The following is a 19,534-nucleotide window of genomic DNA, read 5'->3' as shown; positions in this document are numbered from 1 at the left end:
CTGCTTTGTGCTGAGTCAGATCATTGGCCCATCTAGCTCAGTATTGTCTTCACTGACTGGCAGCAGCTCTCCAGGGTTTCAGGCAGGCAGGAGTCTCTCTCAGCCCTACCTGGAGACGCTGGGGATTGAACCTGAGACCTCCTGGATGTAAAGTGGATGCTCTACCTCTGAGCCAAAGCCCTCCCCATGCAAATCATATGTCCTGGAAACATCCTATAGAATTACCAGGCACAGAAATCTGAGGTTTTGTGCAATGAGTGCTGTTTGCTTCGCTGAGCAAGAGAGCTTTGAGCCGCCATCCCCGCCCGCAAGACTTGATGCCGTTTCTGCTGACCAGAACGACTCTGTTTAGGAACAACGTGTTGCTGGAAATCGCCAGAGCACTTGTTTAAAACAGCCCCAGAAGAGCCCCAGAAGAGGGGGGAAATAATGACTGCATCCTTTTTCTCCGGAATGAAACAATAACAACAACAGTGACCTCCTCTGGCCGAGGGCCAAAGAAAACACACCAGCCGCCTCTCACATAACAGCACTTGGCTGGCGAGGAGAGAAATGCGAGAGAGCCAGATGCAGAAGAAGGGGTGGGGGGGCTAGAAAAGATTTGCAGGGCTTCAACTTCCCCTGCACTCAAGTGCCGCTCACTAGGAAAAGAACTATTTGAGAAAAAGGGCCCCAAAGACCAACTTCATTTGAAACGGATGGATCCTGCACCCCTTTGCAGGGTAAAAGCAAGGGTGGGAATGAGTGTTTTTGTCTGTAGAGACGTCCAACATTTATGTGGCTGGAAGTGCAAAAGGAAGGCGTAAGAAGTCGCAACCATCGATCTGGCCACCTTGGCCTTTGACCCCCACCAGGGCCGGCCCACGGAAGCAGCCACCTCGGGCGACGGAATACCATGGGGCAATGCCCAGCGTCCCCAGCGGGGTCGTACGGCAGCTTCCAGCGAGATACTGCAAGCGCTCCATGAGATTTTGCTGGAAGCCACCACCAAGGCCGATCGCAGTAAGCAAGACTTGGGCAGTAAGAGCTGTTCGACAGTGAAACAGACTCCCCAGGGAAGTTGTGGACTCTCCTTCCTTGGAGGTTTTTAAGCAGAGGTTGAATGGCCACCTATCCTGTATGATCTAGCTGAGATTCCTGCATTGCACGGGGTTAGACTAGATGAACCTCGGTGTCCCTTGCAAATCTACAAGTCTATGACTTCTGGGAATAGCAATAAAAGGAAGGCAGCCCGTTAGAACGCGAGAAGCATCCTGCAAAGGGACCGCCTAGTCCAGCATCCCATTTTCCAAAGCTGTCAGCCAGTTGCTTACAGGGAAAGGGCTTTGTCTGATGTTCTTCCCCAGCAACTCTGCCTCTAAACCTGGAGGTGATGTATAGCCCTCAAGACGAATAGTCCTTGATAGGTCCACCCTCCACAAGATAACCTAAAGAAGGAGGGGGGGAGGAGCAAGACTGACGGCTACATTAGCAGTGGAATCGCTGGTATGTACGCCTGTCTTTTAGAAAACGAGGGCAGGAAGAAGATGGCCTCATCCCAAGGGAGGAAAAAACCATGGCGACCACTGTTTTGATGTATGTTTACATTTGATGCATGTAACATATATATATGTACACACACAAGGATCTAGCGAATTTCTGCTCAGCTTTCATTACAGCTTTGGAAGGAGGTGTGGAAAGAGCCAAGCTGGCTGGTTTAGATTATGAGAACTGTTGGAAAAAACTGGGGAGAGAGAAAAAAATAATCATAACAAAGCGTCTCTGAATGAGGTGAATCATGATCTCATGCAGCATTCCCTGAAGAAATAGCTGCTGTTTATAATAAAACACAGAGTACGCAGTTAAAAGTTGCAGTGGGCTGTTCGGAAACTCGCGGAGAGGAACCAAATGTTTTCTGTGCACAGATGAGCACAGATATAAAGGAGAGCAGAGGGCATTCTGGCCAGAGGGTGTGGTGCATTATGGGTAGCAGAAGGGCAATCTGGCCAAGGCGTGAGAGGCATTATGGGTAGCAGAAAGCCTAAGATGGGCAAAACCATCTGTGCCATCCCTGCCCATAGCTGCCAAGTCTCCTGTATTCCCCGGGAAACCCCCGTTTTTCCAGCTGTCCCCAGCCGAAAAAATGGGTGTTTTTTTTTTTTTTCCGCGGTTTATTCTGGCGCGGCGGCCATTTTGGAACTGGGCGGAGCATGCTCAGAAGCGACTTTTGATGCTGCTTTGCCCAGTTCCAAAATGGCTGCAGCACGACTTCTGGTGCGGTGGCCATTTTTGAACAGGGCAGAGCAGCATCAAAAATCCACTTCTGAGCATGCTCCGCCCAGTTCCAAAATGGCGGCAGCGCTACTTCCGGTCCAGTCCCTTATTTCTCAGGCCGGAACTTGGCAGGTATGTCCCTGCCACTGTCTTGAAATGGACTACAACCCCTTTTTCCGTAATGCAGACAAAATGTTGGGCAACACACACAGGACCGAACTATGTTACATGGAAGCACATTTGCTGGTAGTCCCTTTTGCAAATGCCACTTTGTGAGGGAGCTATTGGAAGCTGATAAGTGTGTGTGGATGCCTCACCTTTTTTCACTTGCTTAACATTTCTCTACTCTAAATGAATTCCACCCCTGCCCAGGTGGCTTTTCTGCCCCATGGGATGGTCAATGCACAAACAAAATCCCACAGAGGAAAGATAGATGGCAGGGGAGGAGAGCTATCTCGATTGGAGAACAGCAAGGCCAAGGAATGGCTAAGCAGCTCTCCTCCTCCTTGCCATTTTTATACACACATACATGCATCCACACACAACACAGTTGTCAGAAGGCAAGGCGGCTTATTTCCACACTCCCCTGTTGACACCTGCTGCAACCATCAGCTGCTAAAAAGTACAAAGCAGTTTCACGGCGAACCTTTGCTTCGGGTCTCCCACAAATGAATGGTTGGTACAAGGAGGGGAGAGGGAAGGGGGGGATGGTACAGAGAGCTTGGAAAGAGGGGCGGCCAGAAATCTGAGAAAATAACCTGTGTGTGTGGAACATGCATAGCTGCCAAGTCTCCCGTATTCCCCGGGAAACCCCCGTTTTCCTAGTTGTTCTCAGCTGAAAAAACGGATTTTTTTTTGTTTTTCCCCGGTTTATTCTGGTGCGACGGCCATTTTGGAACTGGGCGGAGCATGCTCAGAAGCGACTTTTGATGCAGCTCTGTCCAGTTCCAAAATGGCTGCATTGCGACTTCTGGTGCGGCGGCCATTTTGGAACTGGGCAGTGCAGCATCAAAAGTCGCTTCTGAGCATGCTCCGCCCAGTTCCAAAATGGCGGCAGCGCTACTTCCGGTCTGCTACTTCCGGTCCGGTCCCTTATTTCTCCCACTGGAACTTGGTAGGTATGGGAACGTGTGAAAAACGAAAACAAGGAATGTGCAACTTTTTGCAAAAGAAAGCACACAACTCGTTGAACAAATCCCGACTTTCAAGCTGTTCTTCAGATCGTTCCAGGATGGGCCTCTGCCTTCACCCGTCACCTTTCATAAAATGTTAATCCACCCAGCACCAAGCCGACAAAATCTCACTAGGTCATCAGACATCACCGCAGCTGTTAGGGAGCCCGCGGGTTTGCTTAACATCTTGGATCCTTTTCAGCAGCCGTCGGATCTAGTGACACCTTGGAGGATGTGTGTGGACACGGACAGGCGCATTTTGAGCTTCTATCAAGCAGGTGTGCATCACTGTGGTATGGGGAAGACCGACAGTAGGTGGAGCCAGTCACAACGACAAGCAGAGCCAACTGACTCTGGTCACTCTGGGAGACCAGAGTTAGTTGGCTCTGCTTGTCGTTGGGTCTGGCTCCACCTACTGTCGGTGCCAGCGATGGAAAGAAGATAAAAGTCCCTACCAGAGAAGGATGGCAGATCAAGTTGATGGACTGTGCCAAAATGGCTAAAATGACCGGAAGAATCAGAAATCAGGAAGACCAAACTTTTAACAAGGAACAGGGGAAATTTAAAAGTTGGATGTAAGGGGAAGAGAGTATAGAGAACCTCCCCCTTGCATCGGGAGTAGCTCCTCCCCAAGCAGCGATGGGCTCTGAAGAGGCTAGTCAGGAAGCGGAGAGAGAGTGCTAGGTCTCTGGCAGCATGGGAGAGCCCCGGCTCCACAGGAGGGAAGAGAGAGAGGCGGAAAGGGAAAGCACGGAGCGTGGAGCTTTTCCCCTGGTTCCGGAATTACAGAGGAGGAGAAAGGGGAGGAGATTCACTGTCCCGAGGCTATTATGTTGGGGGAAGTCGCGCAGGGGGGCAGTGCCGGATTCTGGATCGGAATAAGCAGACATGTTTCCAACACCCCGTTACACTGTAAATAGAGTGCACCAATAAAGACTGTTAAAAGACAAGCATGCGGAAAGTCGTTACTCTAGAGTAGTCGCAACAACCCCTGACATTACCTTCAAGACCATTGTAAACAGTTGAAATCGTTAGTAGGGTTGGAATATCACTTGTAGTTTAATGGTGAATTTTGGATACAGTGGAGAGATAGAAGATTTAGATTATTAAAAGAGATGCAGGAGGAAATGATTAACAACAGGGCCCACAAAGGGGAGGAGGGAAGTCCAGGAGATTCCTTGGAATCTTGTTTTTATGTTGTATGCTGGACATGTGAATGTAAAATTTTAATCTGAAAACCAAATCAATAAACTTACTTCTTTTTTTACAAAAAACAACAACTAACTCTGGTCTCACCACCGGGATCTTTCTCCATGCTGTTTTACCAAGGTGAGACGGAGACTAAAATGAAGGAGGGAGCCTACAGGTAGTTCATTAGTTTCAATGGGTCTACTCTAGAGTAAAACATCACTGAATACCGCCTGTTGCAAGCAGAAAGGCAGGCAGGCGATGGCTAGCTGAGGGCAGATTAAGGTGGGTGGGGAAGTGTCCCATTCATCCTAATGGACCAGACTCCCGGTGTTTGAGAAAGGGCAACGTTTTGAGCCCTGTAGGAAGGTGTTCCCAGCAACTCAACTCACCTGTTTGTTGGAATAGACATGGTTTTTGTTCCGGTTGGTGTCCAAGAGGCCCCCGCATTTGCCCAAGGCGGCGAGATCTTTCATAATAGAGTTGAGTGCCTCCTCTTCGTCTGCAGAAGAAAGGAAACAGATTTAGTCTTGTGAAACACAAGGCCTTACCCTTCTGGACCTCTCCAAGCGCCTTGTGTTACACAGGTTAATTCAAGAACGAGTGATCCGAGATTCCCACATGTGTAAGACAAGCTACGGCAAAAATCTTTTATTCTTAGCAGAGAGAAAAGGAGGAAGCAAGTAGGCACAGATAAGTGTGTTTAAATGAGAACACTTCACACAATTTATATAGTTGCAAATTTGTTTGTATTTTCAGACAGTGCAATCTTCAGTACATTTTTTTTAAAAAATCAGTCGTGAGTGCCAGTGTGGCACAGTGTGGGTACAAATACATGCATTGATACTGCAGATTTTAAAGGTTAATATCCAATTGAAGCAAGAACTTTTTTTTCTTTTAGGGCTCATAGATAAACAACTGGAAAAGGACTGTGGAAGGTTATTCCAGGATATGATTACAGCGGCAAGTTTTACACGCAAAAAGATGGAAAGATACAGCCCACCCCTACTATGGAGGAATGGTTGACAAAACTATTGGACTTATCTGAGATGGCAAACTTAACAGGTTTAATTAGAGAAAAACTATTATTGACATTTATTAAAGACTAGAAACTTCTTATGGACTTTTTGTGTGTAAGAGAAAATGAACTCGTAACTTTTGGATTTGAAGATTGGAAAAAACATTGTCTTATAGAAAACAGAATAGTTGGATGTTAATGAGTGAATACTATATTTAGCTGATATGTATTTTCCATTCTCTTTTTCTTTCCCTACTCCCCCTGCTCCGCTTTTTCTTCTTTTTGAGCCCTGTACCTTTTTAGATTATAGTTTTTATTCTGGCATATTATAAAAAAGATACTTTGAACTGGGTATGAACTTTTGTATATCTTTTGATAAGTACCAATAAAAACCAGTTGTTACTAGTTTTTTTTTAAAGGAAATCTATACCTGTAGGTTTCTCAGAAAATGAGAAGACGAGCTCCTACTAGCATGGAATAGAAGGAGTAATCCCCTTCCCTCAGTTACCAGCAGGGTGGATTTGATTTAAATCAAACTGATTTAAATCACGATTTAAATCACTAGTCAGTAAGGCTTGATTTAAATCATAGTTTTCTACATAAAGACTAATTCTTGCTGGTATAACTTTAATATGCTGGTAGATGAAGATTTTTAGAATAACAACTTTTCATATTAGTTTTTTTATCCCCAGTTTAATAGGTTAATCATTCATACTGTATTTGGACAACTTTTCTGTTGTACTTAGGAAGGAGAAAAATAATCATTACCTTAATAATAACAATTTAAATAGATTTATTCAACTGAAACAATAACATTACAGCATATGTTATTTGCTTAAACAATCATCCATGTTTGTTAAGTAATTTGGCTAAACAAAAACAAAATATATATATTTTAAGAAACTTAGACTGTCAGACCAGCCTACACATGAAAAACTTAAATACTGTCCACTCCAAACAATCAGAAAAATATTGTTTCTATTCTATTCACTGAACTTTTTGAAACTTAGCACTGAAGGGGTTGATTCTGTATTCATAGGTTTGTAGAACAATAGGATTAAGGTCTTTTTCTCAACTCTATTCATGTTATAACATTTTTGCTGTGAAGAAGAGGCATGTGATCTCTGCTTAGTCAAATTCAGTTTTGAGAACTGCAAAAGTACACCAAGCATCTGTGATAATATCTTGCAGGCAGAGAAACTGCCCAATAATCTTACAAAAACCTCTGGAAGAGCATGACATTGTGAATGGATTAATGGAATTTATTTACCAAAAAAATTAAACATATACAACCTTATTCTACATAATTAAAAATCTAATCTTTATTTCATGATGGAATAACCTTTGGATGGTAATATATTTTCCTCAAAAAGCATTTTATTTTAAAAAATCCGATTTAAATCTGATTTAAATTTTGATTTTTTTAAAAAAAATCATTGATTTTTATCCACCCTGGTTACCAGAATGGGGCAGTGTGGTCCTGTGATTGTCAGTGGTAAGGAGCTGTCATTATGTTTTCCTGGGGTTCCCCACCCAAGAGAAAGATCACCACCAGTCTGAAGCAGCAGAAAAAGCTGCAAATCTAAATGTTTCCTTTATGCATGGAAACACTGAACCAGTTCACAGGTTGCAGTAGCCAGGCCCGGATGCTAGCAGTCGAAGGCTTTCGGCCATGCCCAAGAGTCCCCATGTCTTAGAAGGGGTGCCTGGCCAGTATACCTGAAGGAGCGTCTCCACCCCCATCATTCTGCCCGGACACTGAGGTCCAGCACCGAGGGCCTTCTGGCAGTTCCCCCGTTGCGAGAAGCCAAGTTGCAGGGAACCAGGCAGAGGGCCTTCTCGGTGGTGGCACCCGCCCTGTGGAACGCCCTCCCACCAGATGTCAAAGAGAAAAACAACTACCAGGTTTTTTAGAATACATTTTTAGAAGTTTAGGGAGGCTTTTAATGTTTAATAGATTATTTTATTTCATTTTTCTGTTGGAAGCCGCCCAGGGCCACTTCTCAACAGGAGCCAAACTTGGCTCCTATGCGCAGTGGCCGTGCACCATTTTAAATTGCCTCAAATGCAATGCCCCAGCAGCCAGTAAGTCTTCACAAATCTCTGGACTGGTGGGTTGCATTCTGGGTAGATTAAGATGGCAGGCAGCCACTGCGGATGAAAGCAGTGCATGGATCCCATTTCAAAGGAGGAGGAGCACCTCCCCTCTGCTAAAATGCCACAAGGAGGACAATGGAAGGTGTGACCGATGTGGTGGTCTTGCATAGCTGCCAAGTCTCCCGCTGAAAAATGCGGGATCAGCAGCGGCGCGGCACCGGAAGTCGCTTCTACGCATGTCCGGACATGCGTAGAAGCGACTTCCGGTGCCCCGCGACCCATGTCTGGGCACCAGAAATCGGGCGGCACCAGCACTCAAAATGGAGCCTCCCTGGCAAGTAGGAAATCCGGGGAATTTACGGGATTTTTCCCAATCTGGGCTGCCAGCGGGAAACAGTTTAAAATACGGGGGTTTCCCGCGAAAAACGGGAGACTTGGCAGCTACGTGGTCTTGGCAGCAGGGGAAAAAGTGCAGGTTGGGGTTTTGGGGGGGCAGAACTGTGCTGCAGGACGCCTGAAATCTGGCACCAGCCCCTTAGTTAATGCTTTACTGTGAACGAGCTGGATTGGGCTCTTTTCTTTGTCCCTGCTCACACTGGGGAGAAACGAGTCACGATACCTGACTTAGCATTACGAGAAAACCAGGTCGTAGTTTGTTTTGCTACGAAGGAACCACAAGTCAGCAAGCCTTGGCTACAGACTGAGGTTTGCCATGAGCGAAACAGAACACGGTCCCTGGTTCTGCCGTAACACTTAGCCAGGGCTTGTGCTTTGTTGATTGATTGATTTAATTGGTATACTGCCCATCATCCGTAGATCTCAGGCAGGTTCACAACATAGAAATGCAAAATGAGAACAGAAAGTACATAATAAAACGAAAACAAACGAGTCACGACCCCCCAAAAAACACATTTAAAAGGCCATGGAATGGTTAATCAGCCCGAGGCCTGGTTACAGAGAAACATTTTCACCGGGTACCTAAGGGTGTATAATGAAGGTGCCAGGCGAGGCTCCCTGGGGAGAGCATTCCACAAATGGGGGGCCACCACAGAAAAGGCCCCGTTCTCATATTGCCACCCTCCGAACCTCTTGTGGAGGGGGCACAGGAAGAAGAGCCTTAGATGATGATTGCAGATGAGTGCTTCTCTCCAGCGTGAGCCAGGAGGCATGTGTTGGAGCAAAGTGGCAGCAATTTGCTTGCGCATAATACGCTCTTGGTTTATGGCTCTGTCTCCCTCTCCCTCACACTATATCCATAGTGATAAAAACCTAGAAAGCACAAGAGCTTGTGAGGACATCAAGAGTAGCCTTAATACCAGGACACAGAAGCATAGAACCATGGAGTTGGATGGGACCTCCAACGGTCATTTAGTCTAACCCCCTTCAATGCATCTAAAGCATCCATGACAGATGACAGATGGCCAACAGGTCAGATCGCTGAGCTACCTTGCCTCCTCTCATGGGCAGCGGAGATCTTTCCTCACCCTTCTACACGATTTTGGTTTTAACCAAATATGCCGGTTGCCAAATCCAGGGGTTTTATGTGTGCAGCTGCGGGCTATGTGTTCTACTACTGAGCTGGCACCATTGCACCCAAAACCATTCGAATCCTGCTCCAAGCCTTGTCCTGCTGGCTCTACTGTTGTCCGTCGGTCAGGTGGCTTAAAGACAACATCTGCCTTCAGTGACTGGAAAATGTACAGCCCTGTGTTTTTCTACCTCAGCAGCAGTCCAGAAGGATGAACTAACAAGGGAAGACCACTCTGATGTACGGAAGAGCCACTTCCCCCTCTGCTCGATCTCCAAAAACATTTGTACTTCAGGAAACCCCTTTCTCCTGAGTTCTGTAAACAAAAATAGATGGCAGGATGCTCCTTCAGACAGTCCCATGTGTGTGGCTTAAACAATAAGAAAACTTGTTTGTTAAAGCATCGGTGGAGCGATGCTCAACCTCCAAGTCCTCCCAAAATAATAATAATAATAATAATCAGAATTCATTGGAGAAGACAGCTGCAATGCAGATCAGAAGAGCTGGCATCCCGGCTTGCAAAGCTGCTGCTCATTCAGTCCTGTTTACAAAGGATCCTGGGCAGAAATTGATGAATCCTGGCTCTTGGGATCCACCCTCCAGGGTCTCTTGTCCTTACTCATTCTTAGTTCTAACTCAATACTTAAGGGGGCATGATCTGAGATTATTATTGGGTGTGTGGTAATTCCTTTGACTATCCAATTACTATTGGCAAGTGCCCATTGTTATCCACCCCTGGCACCACCACCGCTGCTGGGGCAGCAGCTGGCACAAGACCCCTCGCTAAGTTTGGGGCAGGGGAAGGTGAGGGAGCTGTGTGCCAGGTGCTGAAACTGACAGCCGTGACAAGGAATTCAGGACAGCAACACAGACAAAAGCCAGAAGGCAACATAACTCAAGCCACAGTGAGTGGCTTGACAGGACTGCCTGCCTTCTGCTCACCGAGGACATCAGTATCCGGTGCATTTGAAAACATGGCACATTCCTTCTTCTCATGGCTGAAGAGTTAAGACGGGAAATGTGTGGGGAACGGCTGGCAACGTCCCCAGAAGCCTGCTTGCCATTGGCAAGTGCTCGCTCTCTCTCTTCTCTGAGGGCGGCAACACAAGCATCTCTCCACAGAGAAGTGTTTTGGTGATGTGAGCCCTCTCTCCGCTTGCAGTGCGAAGCGGCGCGGCCCAGGTGCATGTTTGGCAGCTCTCTAAGAACCAGCACTTAAAACATGCTCCCTGGCAGTTTAGCATGCGAGGACATGGGAACACGTGGTCCTATAAATAAATGTGTTGCAGGGGAGAATACGAGGGCAGGGGGAAGTCTTAGCCACCTACTCCTGCCTGCCACTCCCTGATGGCTCTGCATTAACATTTCAAGGGAAACCCCCTCAAAACGCACCGTTCTGCCCTAAAACACCCTGGGGGTGGGATTTTTGAGATGAGTGCAAAATAACAAGCACATCCCCTGCCTCACCCATAGGACTCGTCCATCTACCTTCACTCCCCACCCCCACCCCCCCCACCCCAGCCAGGCACCCCCAGCTAAGTGGCGCCTTCCCCTCGCTGACTTTCACATCACCTCAACTTCCCTTTTCAAGCAGTTCTTGAGAACCCGTTTGGCTTTCTCTCCCATTGCCTAGCTTTCAAATGCTATCTTTCGCCTCTCGGCCTTGCAAGAGGAAATGAGAGGATTTGCAAAAAGCGGAGTTTAAGAAAACATGCACTGTCTTGACAGTGGAACGGACTCCCTCGGGAGGTGGTGGAGTTTTTAAAGCAGAGGTTGGATGGCCATCTGCCGTGGGTGCTTTAGTTGAGATTCCTGCATCACTGGGGGTTGGATTAGATGACCCTCGGGGTCCCTTCCAACTACAATTCTATGATTCTACGTCAGGCATCCCCAGACTTCGGCCCTCCAGATGTTTTGGACTACAATTCCCATCATCCCTGACCACTGGTCCTGTTAGCTAGTGATCATGGGAGTTGTAGGCCAAAACATCTGGAGGGCCGCAGTTTGGGGATGCCTGTTCTACGTAGTCCTGTTACCGCAAACATGAACCATCAATTTTGAACCCCACACACACCCTAAATGCTTTTTCCACCTCACAAACATGTTGCTAGCATAATATTTAATGTGAGAGAGGGGGAACAGTAAATAACAGCACAATAAGTGCTATTAGCCCTGCTTCCAAGTCTTCCTCATTGGCTGACTCAGGATTGTTTACTTACAGGGCAACCCTGCACACGTCTCCTGAGATATAAATATTTGTTGTTGTTGTTTAGTCGTTTAGTCGTGTCCGACTCTTCGTGACCCCATGGACCATAGCACGCCAGGCACTCCTGTCTTCAACTGCCTCCCACAGTTTGGTCAAAGTCATGTTCATAGCTTCGAGAACACTGTCCAGCCATCTCGTCCTCTGTCGTCCCCTTCTCCTAGTGCCCTCAATCTTTCCCAACATCAGGGTCTTTTCCAGAGAGTCTTCTCATGAGGTGGCCAAAGTATTGGAGCCTCAGCTTCACGATCTGTCCTTCCAGTGAGCACTCAGGGCTCATTTCCTCCAGAATGGATAGGTTTGATCTTCTTGCAGTCCATGGGACTCTCAAGAGTCTCCTCCAGCACCATATAATTCAAAAGCATCCATTCTTCGGCAATCAGCCTTCTTTATGGTCCAGCTCTCACTTCCATACATCACTACTGGGAAAACCATAGCTTTAACTATACAGACCTTTGTCGGCAAGGTGATGTCTCTGCTTAATTATTGAGCTTAATGGGGGGGAAACCTCTGTCCGTCCAGTGCAGGGCTGGGAAACCTCTGTCCGTCCAGATGTCGCTAAACTACAACTCCCATCAGCCCTAGCAGCATTAAGGAGGCGGATGGCCAACTGGTAAAGCTGGCCCCCGGAACCTGCACTGTGAGGAGCTGGGGTTTAAAAGAATAGCCTTCCTCCACCACCCTCCTTTCATTCACATAACATTTGTAAACTAAACTGAGCCGATTTCAGCTTGAAATTATGATCCGAGATTGCCTTCTTATCGCTTCGACGTGGGGCTTTCCCGCCCGGCCTGAGATTCCAAACCGCAAGCTCTCAAACCTTTGCCACAAATCTGCCGCTGATTCAGCCGCCTGGCAGAATACCAGCGCCTCCCCCCACCCCAACCTAGTTGTGACAGCTCTGGTAGGCTCAGATCCTGTCTAGATCTCCCAGGCTCCACTCCTCCCTGTGCATACGTGTGTCTCTGTGTGGGGGGGGGGGAATCGCTAAGAGGAGAATCTGAGTTCCTAGTTCGCCTTCGCCGTTTGAGAGCCGGATGAGAAAACAGCCGCGAGAAAACAGGGTCAGCATCAGACCACCCAAACAGCTTAGCTGTCAAATGCGGGGGAATATGGGAGAGACGAAGGAACAACTTAGCAACATTTGGAAGGTCTAGACAGGCCTGTTATTGTTGGCTTTGCTAGCAGGCTATTAGTTGGGAGAAAATTTGCCGTGGGTTCCAAGGATCTGCTTCCATCAACAATGGGGGAAGAAACAGAAACTCCCCGTTTCGAAAGATTTAGGGGGCAGATGGTCAGGGCGAAAGGAGGAAAGGGTTTGCAGACTCGGTACAGAATACTGTATTTTCAGAATATCGATCCGAAAAGACCACCAGGAAGTTGTGGTCCCCTATCTATTTTAAAAGTTGCACACAACAGGACCACCTGTGATTTTGGTGGTCTAACTTCGGTTCAAACGTGGCTTATGTGAGGATGGGAGACCCCTGCAGTCCAGAGGGCACCAAGTGATCACCAAACAAAAGCCTCAGCAAGGAGAGGTAGAGGGGCATTCTGCGGTCACGGATTAAAGCCCAGGTTGCTAAATACTGGAAGCAGCAAACATTACCAACAATTGACGAATGGCAGATGAAGATGATGGAATTCATGGAACTGGCTGAGATGACCGGACGAATCCGCAACCAGGGAGAACAAGCGATGGAAGAAGAGTGGAAAGATTTTAAATTGTACTTTAAAAAGTATGCTAAAGTAATATTTTAGATTAGAAATTAAGTGGTAAATAAAACTGTGGAATATTTGAAGAGGTTATTTAGAAGGGAAAAAAAAGAGATGTATTTTAAAAGGTGATTAGTTGGATGTAGAATTTGCTACTTAGAAATGTATATAAGAACCACAGGGACGGGAACCCGAGGAGGTCCCAACTTACACTGTGAGGAAGATAAGATGTAATGCTTTATTTTTTATTTTTCTTTTGTATTTTTGTATCCTGTATCTTTGTTTTTCTCCTTTTTCTTTTATATTGTTTTAAAAAAATTTGTTAATCCTTTTGTGGAAAATCAATAAAATATTTATTTTAAAAAAAAAGCCCAGGATTAAGATAAGAAACTGCAGTCGTCATAGTCTTGGCCCTTTGTGGTTGCTAAGAGCAAACAATGACTGCTAAGACGCCCTGTTTGTACAAATGCTGCCTTCACTTTTTACTGCAACAGCAAACAGGCAGCCAGCTGGCTTCGAGTCTCAGCTTCCTTGGTGGAATCTATGCACATATTTAAAAAAAAACCGCTGTGAAAATCCTTTTTTTTAAGTTTGGAAAAATACATTGAATTTTGCATAGCTCACTGTGGCCATCTAGTGTCACATTTGTATACTGCACACCACAAAACATTTTAAATGTTTTATTTGCAGCTGTGTAGCTGAATCCCTTCTCTGTGCAGATGTGTGGTAGTGTTCGACACAACAAAGGACATATACACCATATGTTCACATTCCCCCTTGCCTGCAAAAAATTGTGGAAAGTGTAGTTTTCCCCTCACGGGGGTTACAATTCCCAGTACCCTTAACAAACTACAGTTCCTAGGTTTCTCTGGAGGGGGGGTGCTTTAAATGTTTAGCATTGGCCTAGCGTGTGGTAGGGTGGGACATGGGTGACGCTGTGGTTTAAACCACTGAGCAGCTTGGACTTGCTGATCGGAAGGTCGGCGGTTCGAATCCCCGCGATGGGGTGAGCTCCCGTTGCTCGGTCCCTGCTCCTGCCAACCTAGCAGTTCAAAAGTATGCAGTGCAAGTAGATAAATAGGTACCACTCTGGCGGGAAGGTAAACGGCGTTTCCGTGCGCTGCTCGGGTTTGCCAGAAGCGACTTAGTCATGCTGGCCACATGACCCAGAAGCTTTCTGCGGACAAACGCCGGCTCCCTCGGCCTGTAAAACGAGATGAGCACTGCAACCCCAGAGTCGTTCACGACTGGACTTAACTGTCAGTTGTCCCTTTACCTTTACCTGGCATGTGGTATACATTTTACACATTCCTCCGGGGAGCTGAGAGGCGCTATTTTGGGATTTTTACAGGTGGAGAGACATCTTTTTCTTGAGCAGGTGCATGAACACACGGAGGGCCAAGCAGAGAGGCTCGGAGGGCCACATTCTGCTTGCGGGCCTGAGATTCCCCAGCCTTGCACTACAGCATAGGCCAGGGTTGCCATCTGCTGCCCCTGCCCATCACAATGGCAAACACATGTCACTAGAAATAACGATAACTTTAATGGTGGAAAACAGCACAAGTGGGCCTTTAAAAGGAAGAATATCGTTACTGGGCCCACACACTGTGCAGATAAAAAAACCAACCAACCCAGAAATCCCTTCTCTCTCTCTCTCTCTCTCTCTCTCTCTCTCTCTCTCTCTCTCTCTCTCTCTCTCGTAATGAAATACTTGGGCAGCTGTTTTTCCTGGACCTTACAAGCGGCTAAAAGGATATTTGAGTTCTAAAACAGGGATTTCCCTCCCCTGTTCCCCAGCCTAGGTTCCCCTATCACTTATCGCTGCAATAAAACCATAACCAGAGGGGTTTGCAATCCGTCGCCACGGCAACAGCCCCACGGTCCCAAACAGAGCAGGCCTGAGGGAAGGCTGGAGTGGGCCGCGTTCCTTACGTCCTACTCGCTCCTGGCTGAAGTTTCTGGTTTCTCGCACGCGGGGCGGGGGGGGGGGGCAGGGAGCAGCAAGAAAGCAGCTGCGTCAACACTTTGTGCCTTCGGTATGGCGTGTGAATCGCCCTCGGAGCCGAATTGCACAAGGTTGATCCCCCCGCAAACACACCCCGTTCCACCTTCCTCCTTCGTTTGGGAGAGGAGGAATCTCGGCAGCTCCAGGGATCCAGCCCACCGACTAACTTCTGCATTTGGTGGTGGGCCTTTGTGAACAAGCGGACCCACAACTGAGAGCCAGCCGCCCGCCAATCATCCCAATCCCAATCATGAGGTGGCCAAAGTATTGGAGCCTCAGCTTCAGGATCTGTCCTTCCAGTGAACACTCAGGGCTGATTTCCTTAAGAACTGGTAGGTTTGATCTTCTTGCAGTCCATGGGACTCTCAAGAGTCTCCTCCAGCACCATAATTCAAAAGCATCAATTCTTCAATTAATGTAAAATTAATTCAACTTTAATTAATATTTAGGATTTAGATCTTTGCTGATTTGCTCCTATACATGGTGAACGAACGCCCAGGGTTCCTGCCCCTTTTAATTGTCAGTTACACGTAGGAGGAATGCTGGCAACTGAGGCTTGCAATGCTGCCCATGTTCAGCTTCAAAACAACAACCAGGTAAGACACAGAAAGTGTTTTCATGAATTTGACAGACATCCAACACAGAAATGGTGACACCAGCACAGACTCTGAAGGAACTCATCTATAGAAGCGGACGTTTGAAACTGATAATGGCTACTTATCATAGCATAATGCTACTGAGAAGGGTGGGTTTTTTAATGACACGGTATCTAAATCCTGTTAAATAAAACACCAATTTCCTAGAACGAAAGATGGCCAAGTTCACAACTCCACTCCCCGCAAACAGGCAAACCATCAACAGTTCAGTCGGTAGAGCATGAGCCTTTTAATCTCAGGGTCATAGGTTCAAGCCCTGCACTGGGCAAAAGGGGCTGGACTAGATGACCTTTGCGGTGGTTCTAACTCTACCATTCTATGATTCTACCAGCACATGCAAATGCACAAAAGGGATAAAGCATGGACAAAAAAGCAGGTAGCATGCCACACACCCCGTAGCACAAAAAAGCAAGCAACCCCTCAAAAATAAAAAATAAAAAAGGGCAGGGGGTTCTCTGCAGGTCCTAAGGTTGTTGCCTGATGGAACCCACTATCTTTTAAGGTGTCACAATCTGGGGCTGACATCTATAGTGGTACCTCGCGAGACGAAATCAATTCGTTCAGTCAGTTTGTATTGCAAAAATTTCGTCTTGTGAAGCGCGGTTTCCCATAGGAATGCATTGAAATTTAATTAATGCGTTCCTATGGGCAAAAAAACCGGCGCTGACTCACTCGCCACGGCCGGAAGTTTTTAAGGCTCTGGGGAGGGGGAAGCAGGAGGAGGGCCAGGGAGAGGCTCCCTCCCTCCTTCCCCAGCAGCCGTTCGCGCACCCAACCAGACGGCCGCTCCGGAAGCCCCGCGACTTCTGCTTGGCGCCTCCACGCAGCCATGCTCCCTCCCTCCTTCCCCAGCAGCCATTCGCACACCCAATCAGACGGCCGCTCTTCCATTCGTGCGCCTGCCCTGCTTCCTCTTGCGAAGCACGGCCATAGGAAACTTCGTCTTGCGAGTCTCCAAAAAACTCGCAACACGCTTTCGTCTTGCGAGTTTTTCTTTGCGCGAGGCATTCGTCTAGCGAAGTGCCACTGTATTGCTATTAAAGTCATGGGCATCCAGCAGCAAATGCAAACTCTGCCTGTTGGTTCTCTCGCTCGATTGATGGCCCATGTACCACACAGAAGTGTTGGCAAGAACTTAAAACGTCCCCCATTGTGCTCAGCCACCAGCAGGAAGCCAAGGTTGGGGAAAATAAGGGAGCCTTACCCATGGTCATATCTTCATCAGGTCTGTATCCCACGAGTCGAGGGCACTTGTGCCGTACAGGCCTTCAGGTCCAAGGGCTGCCCCTGCGACAATAAGAATGAAGATTATTAGATAACGAACCTTTGTAGACGGACATAGCAGAGTCAAATGTGGTTGCATTGCCTGTGCCAAAAAAAGCATCTCTTTGGAAGCAGAACAACATATGTCACGACTACGGTTCATTAATTCAGATACCGCACCAAACCAGGGTTAACGCACAGTCACTATAAACCATAGTTTCCCATTCTCAATTGCTGGACAGGCACAAACCATGGTTTGTCAGTTCAAACATCATGCCGAACCGTTGTAATAGTTTCCTGTCTGAATTGAGGCCACGGTAGTGCGTCCTGCCCTAAATCAATGAAGGAGCAGTTGTTTTCAGCAATCAGTTGAACTATTTCTATGGTTGTCATACGTCCTCCTTTTCCAGGACACGTCCTCTTTTCCATGGGTAGGTAAAATGAGAGTCGCCATAGCGATCCATAGTTAGAAGCAGAAGTCGGCAAATGTGTCCTCTTTTTGCTCTTCACAATACGGCAACCCTAATTTCACTAGGTGCCAGACAAGTGCTGCTCCTGTGCGCTGAGGCAAATGCTAAAGCAACCAACACTTTAGCGGCACCTAGTGGCAGAACACAAACATTGCAACACCAACAAAACACCCGCAAATTTCTAGAAAGGAAGCTCCTTTAACATAAAACTCCCAGGTATCGACTTGCAGATAACCAACCACAGTAAGATATGTACACTAGTAAACTCACCCTGAACCCTCCCTCTCTGCATTTTCTTCTTAGACCTCATAATAAAAACTGTAAACTGTTCACAAATAGGCATGACAACCACATAAATCACTTAAAGGTGCAATCTAAAAATAATGTTGTAAACACCCGAGACATCTTCAGACTCTAAAGCAAGTAACAAGGATATTTATTCAAACCTATTTTGAGATATTTGGGCAGGAAGAAGAGATAGATGCATCAAGCCAATAATCTGAAATGGACATCTGAAGCTAAACATGTTGTTCCTTTCGCTTGCTGCTACTTCCTCTCTGAGAAACCACATGGCTCTGTTTGGGAACCGAAACTCAGCTCTGCCGCCGCACATTCTGTAACTTTAAGCAAGAGGCAGGATGAGGTATACGGGAAGGCTTCAAAACAACCCCCTGACCGAAAGGGTGACAGAATTCATCGAGACTGGAGACAAAGACTTCTAAGTTTCAGTCTGGTCCCTGATAACACCACATGGGGGGGGACCCAAAACGCTGGCGGAAATGGAATTTGGAAACAATCTACAGGAGATTCAAACTGTGCATCTATGCGAAAGATACAAATGGGGACTGCAACAAAATGTTGCAGGGTGGAGCGCTTCTGTTCAGGGTCCCAAACAACCAGCTTTGCCTACTTCTAGAACACTCCATTCTGTTCTGCCTCCCTGCGTTTTCCTCCCCTCTCCAGATCCTCAGACTGAGCATTTTCAGTCCTCCTTGCGTCCCTTTCGCTCCAATTAATTTTTATCCGACTTCTGAAAACCTTGGGGTTTCCCCACGCCTATTGACGCCAATTTCTTGCATGTGAGTGGTGCTGTTTTAGCTATGTAAGGATCCACCTGACAAATCAGTTTGCTATTAGTATATAAGATCTGCTCTTGGAACTTCTTTCCCATCGCCACCAGGGCAAGTCAGGCACAGGCGGCAATGTGAGGCTACTCAGGAGGAGAGAGGGAGCACCGGCAAGCGCATGCCCGTCTCTTGCCAGGACGGGGTGGAGCTTCCAGTGAAGCAGTTTCAGTCCGAGCGGCTTCACAGCTGAAGCAACAGCTCGCTTGTAGCTCCAAGCTGCTGCGCTGAGCCTTCCTGAGCAGGAGAACTGGACACTGGGCTGTGATGTGGCTGGGGAAACCCCTGTTCTTCAGGCAACTCATCGGCTCACCCTGAATCTGGGTCACAACAGACTCTGCTCAGCCCCCTTGGCTGCAATATCTTAGTTCCCTCTCCACACTGCAATATCTAGTTTCACTCTGACCCTGCCTGAGAATCCAGCATTGGCATGCACAATATATTGCGGCATGCAATCTTCTCCGTACACCAAACTTAAGAGCAGCCGCCGAGACCACATAACACCGGTCTTGAAAGACCTGCATTGGCTCCCAGTACGTTTCCGAGCACAATTCAAAGTGTTGGTGCTGACCTTTAAAGCCCTAAATGGCCTCGGTCCAGTATACCTGAAGGAGCGTCTCCACCTCCATCGCTCTACCCGGGCACTGAGGTCCAGTGCCGAGGGCCTTCTGGCGGTTCCCTCGCTGCGAGAAGCCAAGTTACAGGGAACCAGGCAGAGGGCCTTCTCAGTAGTGGCACCCGCCCTGTGGAACGCCTTCCCATCAGATGTCAAAAAGAAAAACAA

The 19,534-nt window shown here is 47.3% G+C and overlaps 1 protein-coding gene across 3 annotated transcripts in view; it reads right to left on the bottom strand.

The window, feature by feature from the left end:
• The window catches only part of LOC118091861 (mitogen-activated protein kinase kinase kinase 3), a 112,811-nt gene that overhangs the window by 42,773 nt on the left and 50,504 nt on the right, over window positions 1-19,534 (bottom strand). For all 3 annotated transcript variants that reach the window (XM_060280931.1, XM_060280929.1, XM_060280930.1), the window contains exons 2-3: window positions 17,098-17,180; window positions 5,006-5,115 (exon numbers count right to left, since the gene is read on the bottom strand). In XM_060280931.1, the coding sequence (XP_060136914.1) occupies window positions 5,006-5,115; window positions 17,098-17,107 (120 nt within the window). In that variant the 5' untranslated portion in view covers window positions 17,108-17,180. The remainder of the gene's footprint in view (window positions 1-5,005; window positions 5,116-17,097; window positions 17,181-19,534) is intronic.

The sequence above is a fragment of the Zootoca vivipara genome, chromosome 12 (genome assembly GCF_963506605.1).
Source record: "Zootoca vivipara chromosome 12, rZooViv1.1, whole genome shotgun sequence".
NCBI lineage: Eukaryota > Metazoa > Chordata > Lepidosauria > Squamata > Lacertidae > Zootoca > Zootoca vivipara.
This window is presented reverse-complemented; position numbering and strand designations above follow the sequence as displayed.